At 47.1% G+C, this 16,238-nt stretch overlaps 5 protein-coding genes across 5 annotated transcripts; 3 read left to right on the top strand and 2 right to left on the bottom strand.

Annotated features, from left to right (window-relative positions):
• Positions 1-450: 450 nt before the first annotated feature.
• BKA55DRAFT_504874 (RTA1 like protein-domain-containing protein) lies at positions 451-1,600 on the bottom strand (the record flags this gene model as incomplete). The annotated part of the gene is made up of 3 exons (XM_046187136.1): positions 451-897; positions 983-1,290; positions 1,369-1,600. 3 exons carry the CDS (start codon positions 1,598-1,600, stop codon positions 451-453), a joined length of 987 nt encoding a protein of 328 aa, XP_046052588.1.
• A 3,972-nt stretch (positions 1,601-5,572) lies between these two features.
• Positions 5,573-8,039, top strand: BKA55DRAFT_591007 (uncharacterized protein; the record flags this gene model as incomplete). The annotated part of the gene is made up of 8 exons (XM_046195176.1): positions 5,573-5,689; positions 5,873-6,169; positions 6,238-6,510; positions 6,573-6,897; positions 6,973-7,130; positions 7,318-7,351; positions 7,384-7,697; positions 7,929-8,039. 8 exons carry the CDS (start codon positions 5,573-5,575, stop codon positions 8,037-8,039), a joined length of 1,629 nt encoding a protein of 542 aa, XP_046052587.1.
• Positions 8,040-8,477: 438 nt separating this feature from the next.
• BKA55DRAFT_559626 (uncharacterized protein) lies at positions 8,478-12,217 on the bottom strand. Its single transcript, XM_046191999.1, has 2 exons — positions 12,067-12,217; positions 8,478-12,018 (listed from the first exon to the last, which is right to left on the bottom strand). Exon 2 carries the CDS (start codon positions 11,953-11,955, stop codon positions 8,515-8,517), a length of 3,441 nt encoding a protein of 1,146 aa, XP_046052586.1. The 5' UTR covers positions 11,956-12,018; positions 12,067-12,217; the 3' UTR covers positions 8,478-8,514.
• A 645-nt stretch (positions 12,218-12,862) lies between these two features.
• Positions 12,863-14,369, top strand: BKA55DRAFT_504061 (uncharacterized protein; the record flags this gene model as incomplete). The annotated part of the gene is made up of 2 exons (XM_046187064.1): positions 12,863-13,761; positions 13,817-14,369. The coding sequence occupies 2 exons, from the start codon at positions 12,863-12,865 to the stop codon at positions 14,367-14,369; spliced, it is 1,452 nt and encodes a 483-aa protein (XP_046052585.1).
• A 248-nt stretch (positions 14,370-14,617) lies between these two features.
• Positions 14,618-16,036, top strand: BKA55DRAFT_268966 (Alpha/Beta hydrolase protein). Its single transcript, XM_046185459.1, has one exon. The coding sequence runs from the start codon at positions 14,866-14,868 to the stop codon at positions 15,820-15,822; it is 957 nt and encodes a 318-aa protein (XP_046052584.1). The 5' UTR covers positions 14,618-14,865; the 3' UTR covers positions 15,823-16,036.
• The last annotated feature ends 202 nt before the right edge of the window (positions 16,037-16,238 follow it).

Genomic DNA, 16,238 nt, shown 5'->3' with positions numbered 1-16,238 from the left:
GACGAAGCTATTCCTGGTCAGACTGGGTTCCTCCTCCTCAGCACCATCGAATCGGCTCCTCCGACTTGAGTGACTTCCACTGTCGTCTACCTCCCTGGAAAGTCTGTAGATCAGTTGGGCTTTGGAGCTCCATCTTGTTCCACCAGTCGGATAATTTATTAATATTCCACTCCAATATGATAGATGGAACACAGACGATAGTGGCGGTTATGCCAACCGTTTGATCAAGTTATGTATGTAGAAAGGACTGGCCGTTATTGACATTTCCGAATGGCAGCTATAGCGGAGGCAATGCGGTACGCCTCGCTAAGACATAAGACAGAGCAATGAAATAAATAGTAAAATAACGCTTAAGATAAATAATAATAATATAATAAATTATTATACTTTATGAACTATTTAAGTACTTTTATTTTCCTTTATATATATTAGAGGTATCTATTTTCCCGCTTAGTCAGTTACTATAGTAGAATCATCCCAGCGCTCAATACTAACATCTCCCATCCCCCTTAGCTCATTCTGTTCAAAAGATGGTGTCAGTCTATCGTCCTGGCCCCATAATAGATAGACAGGATCCAGGAAATTAAAAATCCCTATAGCTACAACCATAATGGCACCATCTAAACCAATGAAGTATCCTTCATGGGTAATCAGGTAGCCGCTCCAGCCTTGCAGGAGCTCAACAGTTCGGTAGATACTTCGGATGAATATCATGGTCAAGGACACAAAGACTGCAACTAAGAGCCAAGTATAAGCCTTAGGCAAATCATTACCATCAGGTAGGCCATGCTTGCTCATCTGTAAGAAAGACTTTTTTAGAAACACTCTCCTTAGAAAGTCAATTACTAGGACAGTGAAAACCACCATGGCTGCCATCTGGAACACAATACCAGCGACCTATTACATCATTCAGTATTAGTTACTGGCGTTTAATAACCGCATTTCCTTTCCACACACAACAACAAAGGACTGTGGAGCTTACCATGATGTTTGTTCCCGGTTTTGTATTACCGTTAATCTTGTCTGACTCAGTGGAGGCCATGGCTCCTCCGACAGCTTGTATGATGAGAGCGATGACGTCGCATGTCAAAAAGACGATTGCATACATCCTAGGGCCAAGCACAGACGATTGACGACCAAGACGATTGATGAGAGCACCGAGGATAACGTATAGTCCTGCCGTAATGAAGGTCGGGGCGATGATGAGGGTTGTAATCTGCATTAAAAAGGCGTCGTTGTTGTATGGACATTCGCTTGACCACGTGCGACCAGCCCAACCAATGGTTTCAACTAATTTAATAGGTATTAGCAAGGTGCATACTCTTCTTGGTATTGCGTGTGCGATCTTGGAAAGGGAATTTGGTATACCTAGAGCTCCGACTGCAAAAGCACATGATGTCCATTGACGTTTTCTAGTGAATTGGACAAAGTGGCCAAGAAGACTCAAGCCGAAGAGAGCACAGAATGCAATTCCAGCACCCAAGGTCGGGACATAGTCATAGGAAGTATTGATCCCCTTGATCAAACTGTGACATCCTTCCCTCAGTGTATCCACTTGCTCTTGGGTGAGCTGTCCCGGCGCTTCCGTAGTGTTGGACATCTAGAAAAGGTAGCTCTTAGGGTCGTTCCGGTCCGGGTCGTTTGGCAGTTATGAGTTGTAAGTTGTGGTAGAGTTAGGATGCAATGAAATGGTCACAAAATATTTCTCGCTATTAAAGATGTTGCTTGAGTAAGGATTTAATGGAAAGTAATGGACACACACTTTTGTATATATATATAGACTAATTAGAATGGTACTCACTCGGTGCCCGCGGGAACCCATTCTTAGCCAGCTTTTAGATAATGTCATAAAACGTTAAAGGATATGCTCCGGGCTTTCCGGGAAAAGAGATATACTTAATATATCTTACATCATCTTTTCAAGAGCGACATTGGCTCAACCATACTGAGTCTCTTACCAAGTATCATGACTGCCTCTGCAGCACAGCCGGAAGAGATCGTCAAGACTGCTCTCATGTCTCCTCACAGGGGCATCTTAATCGCTGCATTTAGTGTTGGGATATATACAAGCATTTTCAGGAGGCTCTCACCCTTGGACTCGACACCAGATGATGCAGTTGAAAAGACATGGGTCATAAAAACAGCGAGATTTACGAAGCAATTGTCTTGGAGACATCTGCTATGCAAACTGATCAGCGACGTTGTCGTGTTAAGCTTGACGAGACCAATGCTTTGGCAGAATTGGATAGTGAACTCAGCTGTGCTCATCCAGTGGCTTCGCGAATCACCAATCATGGTGCGTATGTGGCCCCTGAGCAGCATTATATGGGTAGCTGTTGCTGTCTTGCTTCTCCGTGCCATGGCTAGCGATATAAGCTTTAAGCATTCGACACGAGACATCCAGTACACCTGGTGGGAGGTACTTCGGTTACCTTAAAAGCTGGACATGGAAAACCGATATGAGTTTTATTTCAAGTCTCTGACGCAACACCGCAAGCTTAGATGGATAAGAAGGCCGCCTATAAGGGTCAAGACAACTACCACGCAATCAACCGGCACACCAGATACCAATGAGTATGCCATCCGTATAATTATTCGAATGCCATACAAGTCAACGGTAATTAGCTGGCAGACATACTTCTTCATTATAGAGCTGTGATCGCGATATACTTTTACGCAACATTCGTTCTTCTTAGTGCAGTGTTTATTGGAGCTGTTAGTAGTGTTAGATTTGCAGGTATGGTGGCTGGGCTGTATGTTGGAGTGAGGTTTGTAGAGTCTGTGTTCTGAGCTTCCGACGTATGGTTATCAGCATAAAAATTTCTTTTTGCCCAGGATGGCGCCCGTCACTCGAACAGACTTGTGATTGGACAGTATGAGAAGGACCCATATCAGATCAGGGCAGCCTACTCAGGTGATAGCAAAAAGTCACACATAGTTATCGCAGAAAGAGGTACTTGGTCGTTGTCAAGTATATGTCCTTGATCAATGAATGTATGGAGGGAAAATAGTGATATCCTTGCGCGTCATGGACCTCTCTTTCATCTTGAGGTCCACAATCAAATTGCTTCTGCAAATCAGAACTGTCAGTTTTCCGCTCATGGCAAGACCAGGGTCAACGTTGCAGGTGAATAGAATGTCGTCAGTGACAAACTAGAGCAGGGATCTCATCTCTAGACCTTGAAGGTCAAGCTAGGTAGTGTTCCAGGTGAGCGGCCAGGTACAGGGGCAGGTAAACCGCGTAAATGAACGCAAACCGCGTAAATAATTAGGGGCGATCAGATTGATAATAATCTTGGCAATGAAACGTAGATCTTTAACAGTGACTGCATAAGCCTCGGAAAACTACAGATCCTAAAGCACAGTAATACTTAGTAAAAGGGGATTATACTTATTGCAAACTTACCTATAGTTTTCTTTATAGTTTTATATCGAGGGCTCAAACTTCCACAAAGAGACCCCCACTAAAAGAATGAAGCGACTCAACAACTGTCAGCAGAGTGCTGCCCAAAGACTCCCACATTCCGAGATGCAAAACTACCCAAAGCGGGATTGCATCATTTCCCCTGACTAGCCCAATGCGAAAACGCGCCAAACCATCCAGTCAGCAGCGGTGACAAGTCCCAAGACCCAGAAATAAGCTTAAACAGATAGTTCGATAGGCGGAAATTTTATTAAATTGCAGTCTCAGGCCTTCCACGTGCATCTTACGCCATCACCAAATTGAAAAGACCAGACGAAACCACAAAACAATTAACCTTGAATTTCTCCTGTCTCTCAACTGAAGCTGTAACAGTCCCTGGAGCTTTGACCTATTACCGCGCGCTTGGGGCCGGGGCCTTGACCGAAAAAGGCTTGCGGCTCCACGAAGCTGAGACGAGGTGCTTTTCCACCACTGTGAATTGAGATGCTTCTTGGCGGGCGATAAGAATGTTGCTGATTACTAAATCCGATGAAAATGTGATGAAGAAACATATATAAACGTGAAACTCTTGCCGTCTGGTTTTTGTTTCTTCAGCTTAGTTTCTCATCTCAAGTGCATTCACTCTTTTCTTCATTCTATTCCATTCTTTTCTTCACTGTGTGAAGCTGGTCTATTACACTCTTTTACAAAACTTTCCAACCTTTACCTGACTTTCAACATCTTTACCACCTCTCTTTTCAAACAGTCATCATGTCTTTCAAGGTTGCTGCTACTCTCGCTGGCGCTTTCGCCTCTGTCGCCCTCGCCCACGGAACCGTCACTGGCATCAAGGTTGACGGAACCTACCAGCCCGGCTACGACCTCACCTCTTACTACGTTGCTCAGCAGGGTGGCAAGATCCCCGACATCGCTGCTTGGTCCGCTGAGAACCTCGACAACGGTTTCGTCCCCCCCGCCGACTTTGGCACCTCCGACATTGCCTGCCACAAGAAGGCTGCTCCCGGTACCAGCTCTCTGTCCGTCAAGGCTGGTGGCACCGTTGAGTTCCAGTGGTCTGCCTGGCCCGAGTCTCACATTGGCCCTGTTCTGACCTACGTTGCCAAGTGCGCTGGAAAGTGCACTTCCGCTGACCCTGCTACTCTCAAGTGGGTCAAGATCGATGCTGCTGGCCTTGATGGTACTTGGGCTGCTGCCGATCTTATCAAGAACAACAACACCTGGACTACCACTGTCCCCGAGACACTTGCTGCTGGTAGCTACGTCTTCCGTCACGAGATCATCGCTCTTCACGGCGCTGGTTCCAAGAACGGTGCTCAGAACTACCCTCAGTGCTTCAACATTGACATCACTGGTTCTGGAACCGATAACCCTGAGGGTACCTTGACCACTGAGCTCTACACTGACTCTGAGCCTGGTATTCTCTTCGACCCTTACAAGGGTTCCACTACCTACGAGATCCCTGGACCTGCTCTTTACGGTTCTGCTTCTGGTTCCAAGCCCGTTGTCCCTGACACTCCCTCCAACGGTACCATCTCGACTCCTGCTCCTGCTGCCCCTACCCCCGTTGCTCCCACTCCTGTCGCTCCCACCAGCCTGGTGACCTCTGTCGCTGCTGCTCCTACCCAGCTCGCTGAGGTCCCTTCCACTGAGGCCCCTGTCGCTGAGGAGGAGGATACTGAAGAGGGTGCTCTTCCCAAGACCTTCACCCTCGACACCTTCATTGACTGGCTCCGCTCCAAGAACGGTGGTTCCAAGAAGGCTCGCCGCCACGCTCGCCAGTTTTAGATTATCTGAGATATACTTGGCAGAAACACGGCGCTCTGATTGGGGGAAGATTGATCCTTTGACAGGTCAGGCTTTTTTTTACATGTAGATAATAGTGAATGCGCTTGCAGATGTTAAGCCATTGTACAATATGAAGAATTAAACACTCTCTGAAAACAGTTAAAAAGTGATGTCTAGTGCTATGAGTATTATACATGAAGTCAACGTTTATCGCTCTGCTCCCAGTTGTAATGGCCATTGCTATGGCCTTCCCTGCCTTATCGAGTTTCAAAGAACAGAGATAAAGAGTCAATGGGAAGAACCTCCCCTGCCGTAAATAACCCGGTGACAATCCTTTCTGACTACTGTACAGTACTGGCTCATATGACTCCACTAGAAAGCACGCTACCCAAGCTCGCAGCCAAAGGTCAAGGCGAGAATGACCAAGCAGCTTCTGCTATCGCACACAGAACGCTTCCCCCGCGTAGACGCAATGCTCCTGTTCCTTGTTAAACTAAGATTTAAAGCCGGGGGCCCTTTAAACTCAGTGGAAAAGCAGACCAACGATACATCTACCAGACTGTCGGGCACATAAGGTCAAGGTAGGTACCTTTGTTAACTCAACTGGGCCTGCAGCGTACGTCAGCTAATACTATAGTAATAGTGCGGAATCGCAAGTTGTAGTCCTCGGCCAACTTGGCCGACTTGCTCAGAGATCAACCCGAGGGCTTCGCGTTACAAGTCTTGGAGTCTCTAAGACAGGGCCGGTCCCCAAAAGCGATTATGGATTCGATAGGCGGCAATTTGTCTGTAACTGTTAACCCGTCGATAAATGCAGCGGCTAGGGGCACGTCTGCTCCAACACAGGCACCGCTGGAGTTCCAGCTTATTGTTCAATATCCAAAGGTATATTCGCGCCTCCCTCCTCTGGACGCAGCGTCGTCGGACCTGCAACTCCTCGGTATTCAGCCACTTGTGCTGGTATCGCTCATGACACAGGGCTATCGACTCTTTTTCACGGGAATATGTCGAGTTCAATATTACACAAGAGTGTCTATCCACAGGATGTGATTAACAGAACATCTTTTGGTGTCGACAACGGAATCCCTAGTGACCCTCGCCTCCATTACGTCGACATTTCACGCTGGACAGTTGTCGCCATAAGCAATCAAGTCGCCGCGGAAGCCATCTCCCTATATCTGAACATGAACCAGCCCTGGTGGGCATTTTTCGATACCGACCTGTTCCTAGACGATCTCGTTAGTGTGAAGACCAACTTCTGTTCCCGGATGCTGGTCAACGGTCTTCTTGCATGGGCCACTGTGAGTTCTTGCGACTGCCAGGTCTGCTGTTGTCAACAATCATCACTAAGCTCGCCTCACAGCAAAGCTATGCCCACTATGAACCGATGGCCGCTACACTACCTGCCAAGTTCCTGGTTGAGGCCTTACGAATTTACGATGCCGAAAAAGGCGTCGACAGTCTAACAACTGTGGCAGCGACATCTTTGATGAGTATGACGTGGATTACTCTTGGAAAAGACAAAGCTGGACGTCGGTTGCAAGAGGATAGTGCTAGGATGGCACAGCGCATGCGATTGTATGGAGAATCAGACGTCTCTTCATACAATCAGCTGGACCTAAGCGATGAGTGCGTTGAAGCAGCCGTATGCGCCACTGCTTGGGGATCCTTTAAATTCCAAATTTACAGTGCAGTATGGATCGTGCCATGTGAGAATGTAGCTGACAGAGTCACCAGGGTCATGTAAATGAGTTATCACCAAGAACCAATCCCTAAAAGGACACCAAGATTTCGCATACCAGGAAAAGCGTGGACCACAGCCCAGGGGCACGGCATACCTAGAACCGACGCAAAATATACAGCCGTATGTCAGTTCTGGCTGATAGTATTTGATATGAACTACCCTTTGCTACTTCGAAAGGTCAGTTTCCATATCATCAGCTGTAGCTATCTTCCAGAGATTGCTGGGTTGGGCAGATACATTGCCAACCGGAGTGGGACGTGATGAACATAATCCAGACTATGTTCTCAATTTGCAGTAAGTTCAGAACGTCCCCGGCAAAATACAATTTATATGCTTACTTTACCAAGAATCTGGTTTCATACAGCTATTATTGATCTGTTCCGGCCCTTCGAACACGAGTTCCCGCAGCCCAAGCCCCCAGGCTTTGCAGGGAATGCTACGCCGAAAGCCGTTATAACAGCGTCGATTGAACAACTAAAACGTCTTGTTTATCAATACCGTGCAGACTGCGAGTCATCCAAGTACTCAATCATCTGGCAAAGCGGTATGCTCTACCTTGTCAACTACATACTCCGAGATTTATCCAGCAACGAATCGCAGTTTTACTTCCTACTCTGCATGCGTGGCTATCAGCACCTTGCTCGCTACATGCCTTTTGTCAGTGGCATAGTCCAGAACCTGATTTTCATTACCAACCGGCAGGGGGTTCCTTTGACCGTTAATACTCAAAGACTGCTTGAAGAAGTTCGAGATGAGAGCCGTAGGAGTTGAGAGTTCTTCAGCGCGTATACGGTTGACCTTGAGATGGTGGAAGGGGGTGACAGGAATAGCGTTATGATCAATTGTGTAAGGGGGAGAGACCCTTAGTTAGTGCAGGCAACTAATAACAACTCTATTCACCACGACCTTGAGATGGTGTCCAAGGATCCTGATTCTGCAACGTTGGAGAAATTGACTAGCCGTTTTCAAGAGTAGCCCTCGGTGGTGAGCCAGCGCGAGGCATCCGAAAGTGGAACTTTACCAGACGGCTGGAAGGGTTCCGTCGAAGATCTGATAACTACCCTACCTATGCTTGAAGATGATTAAAGTGAACTACAAGCCTCAGGCCAACTACAAATCGCCTGACTCTAGACACTTAATCTTCTTGGCCATGAGATACAAGTGAACTGTACTCGATGGAGAGGTGAAAGACCATATCTTACAAGACTCGTGATGTGCCAGAACTGATATGTCTCCTTCACATCCTTGGATGTCCCACTTACGAGACGAACGAACCTTCAGCGGCTTGTTACCAAACACTAGGTTCCGTTACTTCTTCTCTTTGGCCTCGCATGTATTACACAGATAGAGATGTATCCCACCTGGCCCAGGACCATCTCGAAAATTAGTTTTATCTTTAGCCCCAGTGAATTCACTGTATAATATAATCACAATTACCCAGTTATTGAAGAAAGTGTGAAGCCATACATTTAGTGACATGCAGATATCAATTGTCTTTTTGAAGCAAAATAGCGCTTCTGGCGCGGCAGTCTTCTAAGTCGAATAAAGATTTAACAACATGTTACCGAGAACTATGCCTAGTTACGTTATTCTCCTCAGTCTCACAAGTACTACAAAGATTAAAAGTCATTCCGTCTGGCCCATCTCCCTTTGGTGAATCGGCTATCTCCACAGCTCTGGTAATAGCATCATCAAAAAGTTCCTCCCCGATTTTCTGAAACCTGTGGGCCTCGTTGGAATCTTGCTTCCTGGATCCGGATGAGTCAAGTAGCAATGCGGTCCGGCAGAATCTTTCAAAACTAAGTTTATCTGCGCCCGAGGATATTAGAAAGCGCTTTGAGCGCATACTCAGCATGACGGGCTTGATAGTCTGAGGGAAAGCCCCGAGTCTGAGATCTTCTTTGATCTCGGGATATTGATGGGCTTTACTATACTTGACTGCTTGCCGCAAAAAGATCTGAGCCAGGATTGACACGGTGATTTCCACGTAGAGAGCTTTCGCCCAAAACGCGTATGTATGCCTATACCCGATATGTAATGGCAGGTCACCACTAATCGGCTCACAGAGATGAACAGCAATAACCAAGCTATCTGCAAAGCAGAGCAAATTTCGGAAATCACCTATCACTCTGATAACTCGATCGATTCTATCCGGTTCCCATGGAATCCATGAATGTTGACGGAGTCTGAGCCTGGAGGCAGGTTCCTGTCTAAGACGGAAGGCATTGATAGCATGGATAAGAAACAGTGTTGTAGCCCTTTTTGCTACCGCATTATTGCTGATATTCATTCCTCCTAGATCAAAGAACTGGAACTTATCAGCACCGGCCATGGACCTAATGATATGCTCCATGAGACGGATGCGTCCACCAAATTCGAGTCTGGTATCGCAACCACGGTTACGCCATCGATGGCGAAACCGCAAGCAAACTAAAAAGACTCGATAAAGCACATCGATTCGCCCTCTGTTCCTCCATTCAATGAGGCCATTTTTGACAAAGGCGTCGAATCCATTTTGAGCCATGAACAATAAATAGTCCAATTTGCATCTTGGTACTAGGATATGGAATTCTGGATGGTTGTGCGCTGGGAAATTCTTAATCATGTGAACATGAGTGGCCCATATCAAATCAATCATCTCGGCCAGAGCTGACCCTTGGAGAATATCTCTATGATATGCGAGTGATTTCAGATGACGATCAAGACGCTGACTCGCGTCACGCCCTTGGTACTTGTCCATGAAGGAGGGCCGGTTATTGCCAGTGAACTGGATAGCTGGCCAAAGGCAATCTCGAAGAAGACATGCTCTGAAAAGCCTGATGAATAACACCTCCTGAGACATCATATGACTTCTCAAGATTTGTTTTCCGTCTTCTGTCCCGACCAAAAAGTCGATAGCAGTACGATGAACGGCCTTCACCAAGATAGTCCTATACCGAATGGCTGGATCAGTCTCTAGGTTTGTACCAAAGCGTTCGTAGTCCCGAGTATATTCAACGACTTCAAGGAGGCCCGCTGATCTGACGGGCACCCTTGCGCATAGTTCCTTACAGCGTTGCTGAAGATCTGTTACTGGTAGGCTATCAATCGAGTCAACAGATGTTAACCACAGGTCATCGCTCGACGCCACCATCAATTCAAAAATCGAGATGTATGGACTCGCAGTCGCGAGACTGGGATAGAATGCTGACTTGCTTCGCCAGACCATAACGATAAAGCTGAGAATCAATGCTGTTGATTCCTGGTAGAGCTCCACGTCTTCACCCAGTCTCTCCCACATGTCAAGGTATAACTTGTAGAGGTCTTTCGGCGTTCTCGAAACTCTTTCGTGGATGTCGCTTTCTGAGTCGCCATTCATAATTCCCCGGGCAATTGACCTAGTTACTAGAACAGCCCAAAGAAATACGCCCTCTGCCATAAGACCGATATCTCTCACAATAACTTCAACGTCGATTGAAGAGGATGCTAGTGCTATCTCCTTGTTTAGAATAGCCCTTGAATAACACTTAATATCATTTCGAGTCAAATTCTGCATTTTCATGTCTGGATTCCGACACAGCCGCATCCGTATGCCTTGTTCTAGGCGGCTTGACATACACACCTTGACTAGTCGTGATGATGTCTGCATACTGTCGAGAAAGCCGATGAGTATGCTTACACCATCATCATCCTCAAACTCATCAAGTCCGTCGATAAAAAGACAGAAAGGTCGAGCTGTAAGGCTTAAATAACTAGCAATAAGGGATTGGAGGTCCTCGTTGTCCCAATCACCGGGCCCAGCCTTGCGAGACCAATCAGGGTTTTGCTGGAGCCAACCCATGGCATGTTCTTTATCTAAAGAGCATAGTTGATAGGCCAGAGAGCATAAGAAACCCTTGAAACTATTTTTCATGGGACTGCCAACTTTCCAGAAGAAGTGAGTGAGGATCTGGACGTCGGGTTGCCATTGTCGTAACGACTCCATTGTTTTTCTATGGGAGATGATGAACTTCATCAACACACTCTTTCCGGTTCCAGGCCTCCCGCTGACCCAGTACCGGTCTTCTGTCGATTTGAGCCACCTGACAAAGTTCTTGTAAACAAGCTCTTGAGCATAAGAGTGTAACGAATTTTCAGACTGTGAGTCTGATTGGGAAGCCTCTGGTTCCCCATAATTGCCCTTAGGCCCTCCTTCGAATATCCAGTTGAACGTCGATTGATGGGAGGAATGTATATTGTTTCTCCGATGATTCATGTCTGGGTAATAGAAGCTTTGCAGGAGTCGTTCATGGCCCTCGTTCTCCCTTCGGCTATTTTCTCTAGCTTCAGCTTGTATCAAAATAGTGTCCCTGCCTCGGTCTACGTGTGATATGAGTTTCGACTCATGACTAGCAAGCTCTGTTGTGACATGAGTCTTGGTAGATGCCTCCGCTCTATTAATACGGTCTGAGATCTGTGTATTGATAAGGCTCACTTGTCTTTGGATGAGATCATGAAGTTCCTTTTCGCTTGCGGAAGATGCCTGAAGGAGAGTCTGGAGCTTGTCTTGGAGGTCTGAGGCCTGGACTTTGGAGATGTCAAGACCTTTGAAGACACCAACGAGAAGATTTGTCTCCAAGGACTCTTTGGCTATGCGTAGTTGACTTTCCAGACGATCGATTTCTGGTTTGTTAACGATGCCTTGGAGAACTGCTCCGAAGCGAGCTCGTTTGCGAGGCTTTTGTTGAGAAAGGAAGCGAGCTGGAGTTTTCTTCCTCCACTCTTCTTCGGCATCTCGACAGTTCCGAGCTAGAGTCAAGAGTCTCGAGTCATCGAGGTTGAGAGGCTGCTGTGAAACCTCCAGCGACTGGGTCAAGCTTGAAGCGGTGTCTGCGAGGTTTTGGGCGTAGACGCTGAGCTCTGGATCAGGTTCACCCGTCCGGTAAGCATTCTTGCAGAGCGTGGCCGTTTTGAGGCCAACTTCGACAAGTTGAACAATGTTGCAAACAAGGCCCAAGGCCGCAAGTGGCTCGAGGCCTGACATATTGCTGGCTTGGGTGAGACAGTGCTCTTCGAAAAGGTTTCAATATCCTGCCACGAACCACCGCTGAGGAGTGTTATTCAGAATTGATATTGGCGGTGAGCTGAAGCTTACCATGCGCCTTACCGCCTTATGAGTGAGTGGAAGAGACATACCCCGCAAACCACAATGACACCCAATATCATATCATGGCAATGTTGAATAGGCGGAGAAGCAATTACAATCACAATCACCATCGAATATTACCAGGAAATATAGCGCATGGTCTAGAGGTAACAACACGGGATTATCGTAAGCTTGGCGCTATAAATTAAATTGATGGGCCCTAGACAGGACGCTAATGTTAAATCCCGATGGATAACCCACTACGAATATCACAAACCCTGGACACCTTCATTGACGCATCTGCTTTCCGAAGGCTTGGCATATACCGAATGAGATTATTTCATTATGTAGTGGCATGAAGCAAGTTCCCCTTGAACAAGGCAGTCAACAACCCAAGTGAATTCACTTCTGCAGAGGGCACATGTCGGCCAGTCATGGTACGATGGCTTTGAGTTGACCCAATTCCTGACTCATCCATTCCCTCAATGCTATCATCTATTGGCAGTATCAAAATGTAGAATATGCCCTGGACGAATAGTTTCTGTTCAATGAAAATTATATCCCAAGTTGGGTTTTTCTCCCAAGATGACACAGAGAAAATGCTGACCTAATCCCTGCTGGCCAGTGATTGAACCTTATGGTAGGACTGACCACTGCAGCCTCAATGCAACCTGGGACGTCTGCCTAATCCAGGCTGAAAGGCAACACTCTTTTTCAACCCTGATCATCCTCCCCTTCAAAACTCGTCAAATTCCATTGTATTCTATCGCTTTCCCGGGCATTTTAGTATCATATTATTGCCAAAATGTCACAGAACCGCCGAGATTCCATTGCCGACGACTGGCTTGAAGTCGATAGCGCTGCATCTGTTATTTCGATGGATTCACGGCCATCGTCCCCATCCCCATCCCCATCTTCATCTTCCCCGCAAGTGACCCCTGCAGCAACGACGCAAGCCGTCGCATCATCCCACGCTGGCCCATCAAATTCCACATCACAATCGAAACTCCCATTGCGCCCGAAGAATAACCCTTTTGAGCTGTTCGAAGACATTCAAGAACAGCAAACATTCCCCGCGCAAGACCCCAATGCAAGAATCTATGTCGATCCATCTACATCATCACGCACCCAACTCCCATATCGTCCAAAAGATAGCCATGTTGAATTCTTCCCAGCATTTCAACAACAACAGCCTGGGACACCATGCCCCCAGAAAAGCCCTGGTGCGGAGATCAATGCACCTGACAATGTGCCCTCCGACCCGAATCCCAGCGATTATCACAAGGCATGCCAAGACACCAATGCATCTCTCGACGCTGCTGCCAAACTCGCAAACGACATTGGAGGAAATCTAATCTCGACAATGGGCCTGATCCGCTCGACATGTGAGCAGCTCTGCACGCAAACAGCAGACCTGGGCAAGATGCTCGACGTCTACGCTCAGCACTGGGCTTCCAAGGGCTCTAGCATGGCCTTGATAGATATTCCACTGAATCCCGACACATGGGGAGTAATGTCGGAGCTGAAGGAGGTCGTTCAAAAAACACACAACACCCTTTCAAGTGTTGCTCCACCAAAAGACTTTGGCAGACGCTTGACAGCTGCAGATATTCCTCTGCATGCAAACTTGGAGCTAGCTCGTTGTCTCGAGGCCTTGGAGGATATCCGGGACTTATTTACAGAATTTCTGCCCATTCTGAAAGCGTGAGTCGAGGCACTTCTGTGTACAGTACCGTTCCGGAAACTGATGTTTTTCTAGGGATTTCGATGAGTTCAGAACCAAGCATATGGGTTTCCCGGCTGCAGCACTACCCGATCGGCACCACAAAAAGCCTCACGAGCCACCGAATCCCAAAGTCAGACAGATTCGTGACGAACTCTACGCCATGAAGGACCACTTCGTCATGATAAACGTCTTCTTCTCCAGATTAAAGGACTCCCATCCATCGCCAAACGTGACCGACCCCCTGGTCTTCAAGTCACTGAAGCGCATCACCACAGCCATCTCAAGAGTACTGACCAATAACCCTTCAGACTGGATCGAGTCAGATACGGGGTCATCTTCAAGCAAGACCATGTCGTATGCTCAGTTCTTGACACTAGATCCTGATGTCCTGCACGATATTTCGTCACATTTACAGGATTTTCAGGATGAGCTAGATTTCGAGGCGAGGCCCAGGGAAGATGGGTGTGATTATTCGCTTGAGATGATACATAATCATCAAGAGTTTATGCTGTTGGAGGGTGGGCAATTACAGCAGCTTCGTTCGGTTATTGAGTTTACTGAGACAATGCTGATGACGCAAGGTTAAGAAAGGAAGGATCTATAATGAAAACATATGATTGGAGTCAGGCTGAATTTGCGGAAAATGGTGGAAATGGATTGTTTTGTTATTGTTGTTGGGCTGATCTAAAAACATGTTACGACATTGTTTATACGCGCTGGAGGTTTTTATCGTGCAAGGATTAGGCTAAATTGACGCCGTGGTGGATTGTTTGTTTTCAGGGAACCCGGCTATACGGCAACTGGACTGAGATAAGCTCCTAGATATCGCTTCAGGCTTTCAAGGCCACACCGAATTTGGAAGTCCAGTAGCAGGACCCTTTGTTGGTTTATGCGTCTGCCTGACCAGGCATCTGAATTATTTAGGTTGCTGGATTTCTTACGTCGCGATGTTACGCAGACCATGAAGAAAGTGGAGACGAGGAATAATATGAATAGATTGGCTTGCGCAATGGATATGACCTTGAATTTCTTCACAAACTCTTCGATTACGCTTCTTATCTTTAAGTTACACGATCTCAGCAATGACTTGTTCAGATATACCCAGCACTTCATCGGCCTCGGAGTTGAGTCCCCAGGACTTGGCTGCCCGGGGACACGAAATCACCGGCCTTTCCATATATAAAGACACCAACGACGACATCACTATGGAAAGAGTGCATGAGCTCTTATCCGAAATGAACTCGGATGTTCCTCAGGGCGGAACAGACATTGTGTACGGTGGAAGAGAAGCCCAGCGCCTTCGTCTCTGGAAACCGATTTCAGATGCTACCAAGGCCCCCGTCGTCGTGTATGTCCATGGTGGAAGTTGGACAATCGGGACTTATCTCGATTCAACTGGCTCAAAGAAAGTCAGCTACTTGAACGACATTGGTTACGCCTTTGCGTCAATTAACTACACACTTATCCCGACTGTTACTGTTGAGGAGCAGGTGCAAGAGGTTGCTGATTCAGTGGCATATCTGATTATGAATTCTGAAGAGCTTGGCATTGATCCAGAGCGTGTGGTTCTCATGGGGCATAGCTCTGGAGCGCATGTCGTTACTTTGCTAGGCACTGACCCAAGCTACGCAGAAAAGGCAGGATTTGGCATCGACGTTCTAAAAGGCGTTATCGCTCTCGATGGGTCAAACTACAACGCTTTAGCAGAGTTTGCCGATAACACAGGACCCATCATCACCAACATGGTCAAAGGACTAAGCGATGATCCCGTACGATTACAGGCAATGTCACCGACCCATCATGCAGCTGCACCAAATGCTGGGGCTTTTTTGCTGCTCCATGTTCAGAGGAAGGGAGATATTCGCCAAGCTGTTGAGTTGTCAGTCGCACTCAAGGCTGCGGGTACGGATGTTGAATTGCATGTTTTTGAGGGAGAGGGGTTCGAAGGGCATGTTGCGATGCTTTTGAGACTTGGAGATGCGGCTTACCCTGCAACGTTGGTGATGGAGGATTGGTTCAGGAAGCATGTTCCGTTGTAAACGGTGTCGCGACTGCGAAAAATGGATAGGAGAGATGTTTGAAGATTTACTTGCCATTGAGTCAATATTCTTTAAATTTTGTGCTGGCTGAATGGCGAAAGTTCTTCCGAGCCAGCTCAATTCGTTAACTGTCCGTTGATCAATTATTGTGACGATACCTACGACTGGGACCAGGGTATGATTCCAACTGCGACCACGACAGAAGAAAGTTTAGTTTTTTTTTTTTTTTGCTTACTTCTGAGTAGAATACCAGAACATGCTCGGGAGCTCTTAAAATCGTGATTGATGTCCCTTTAGCGGTGGCTAGGTTTGTTTGCTGTGCACTGCACTGATGGATATTGTGGCGCAGGCTGTGGCTGTGCGCAAAGCTCAAGCCCCAACTCAAGACGCGTCGCGTGTTCAAGCTTTCGATGAAG

The sequence above is a fragment of the Fusarium redolens genome (genome assembly GCF_020744475.1).
Source record: "Fusarium redolens strain MPI-CAGE-AT-0023 chromosome Unknown BKA55scaffold_4, whole genome shotgun sequence".
In the NCBI taxonomy this organism is placed as follows: Eukaryota; Fungi; Ascomycota; class Sordariomycetes; order Hypocreales; family Nectriaceae; genus Fusarium; species Fusarium redolens.
This window is presented reverse-complemented; position numbering and strand designations above follow the sequence as displayed.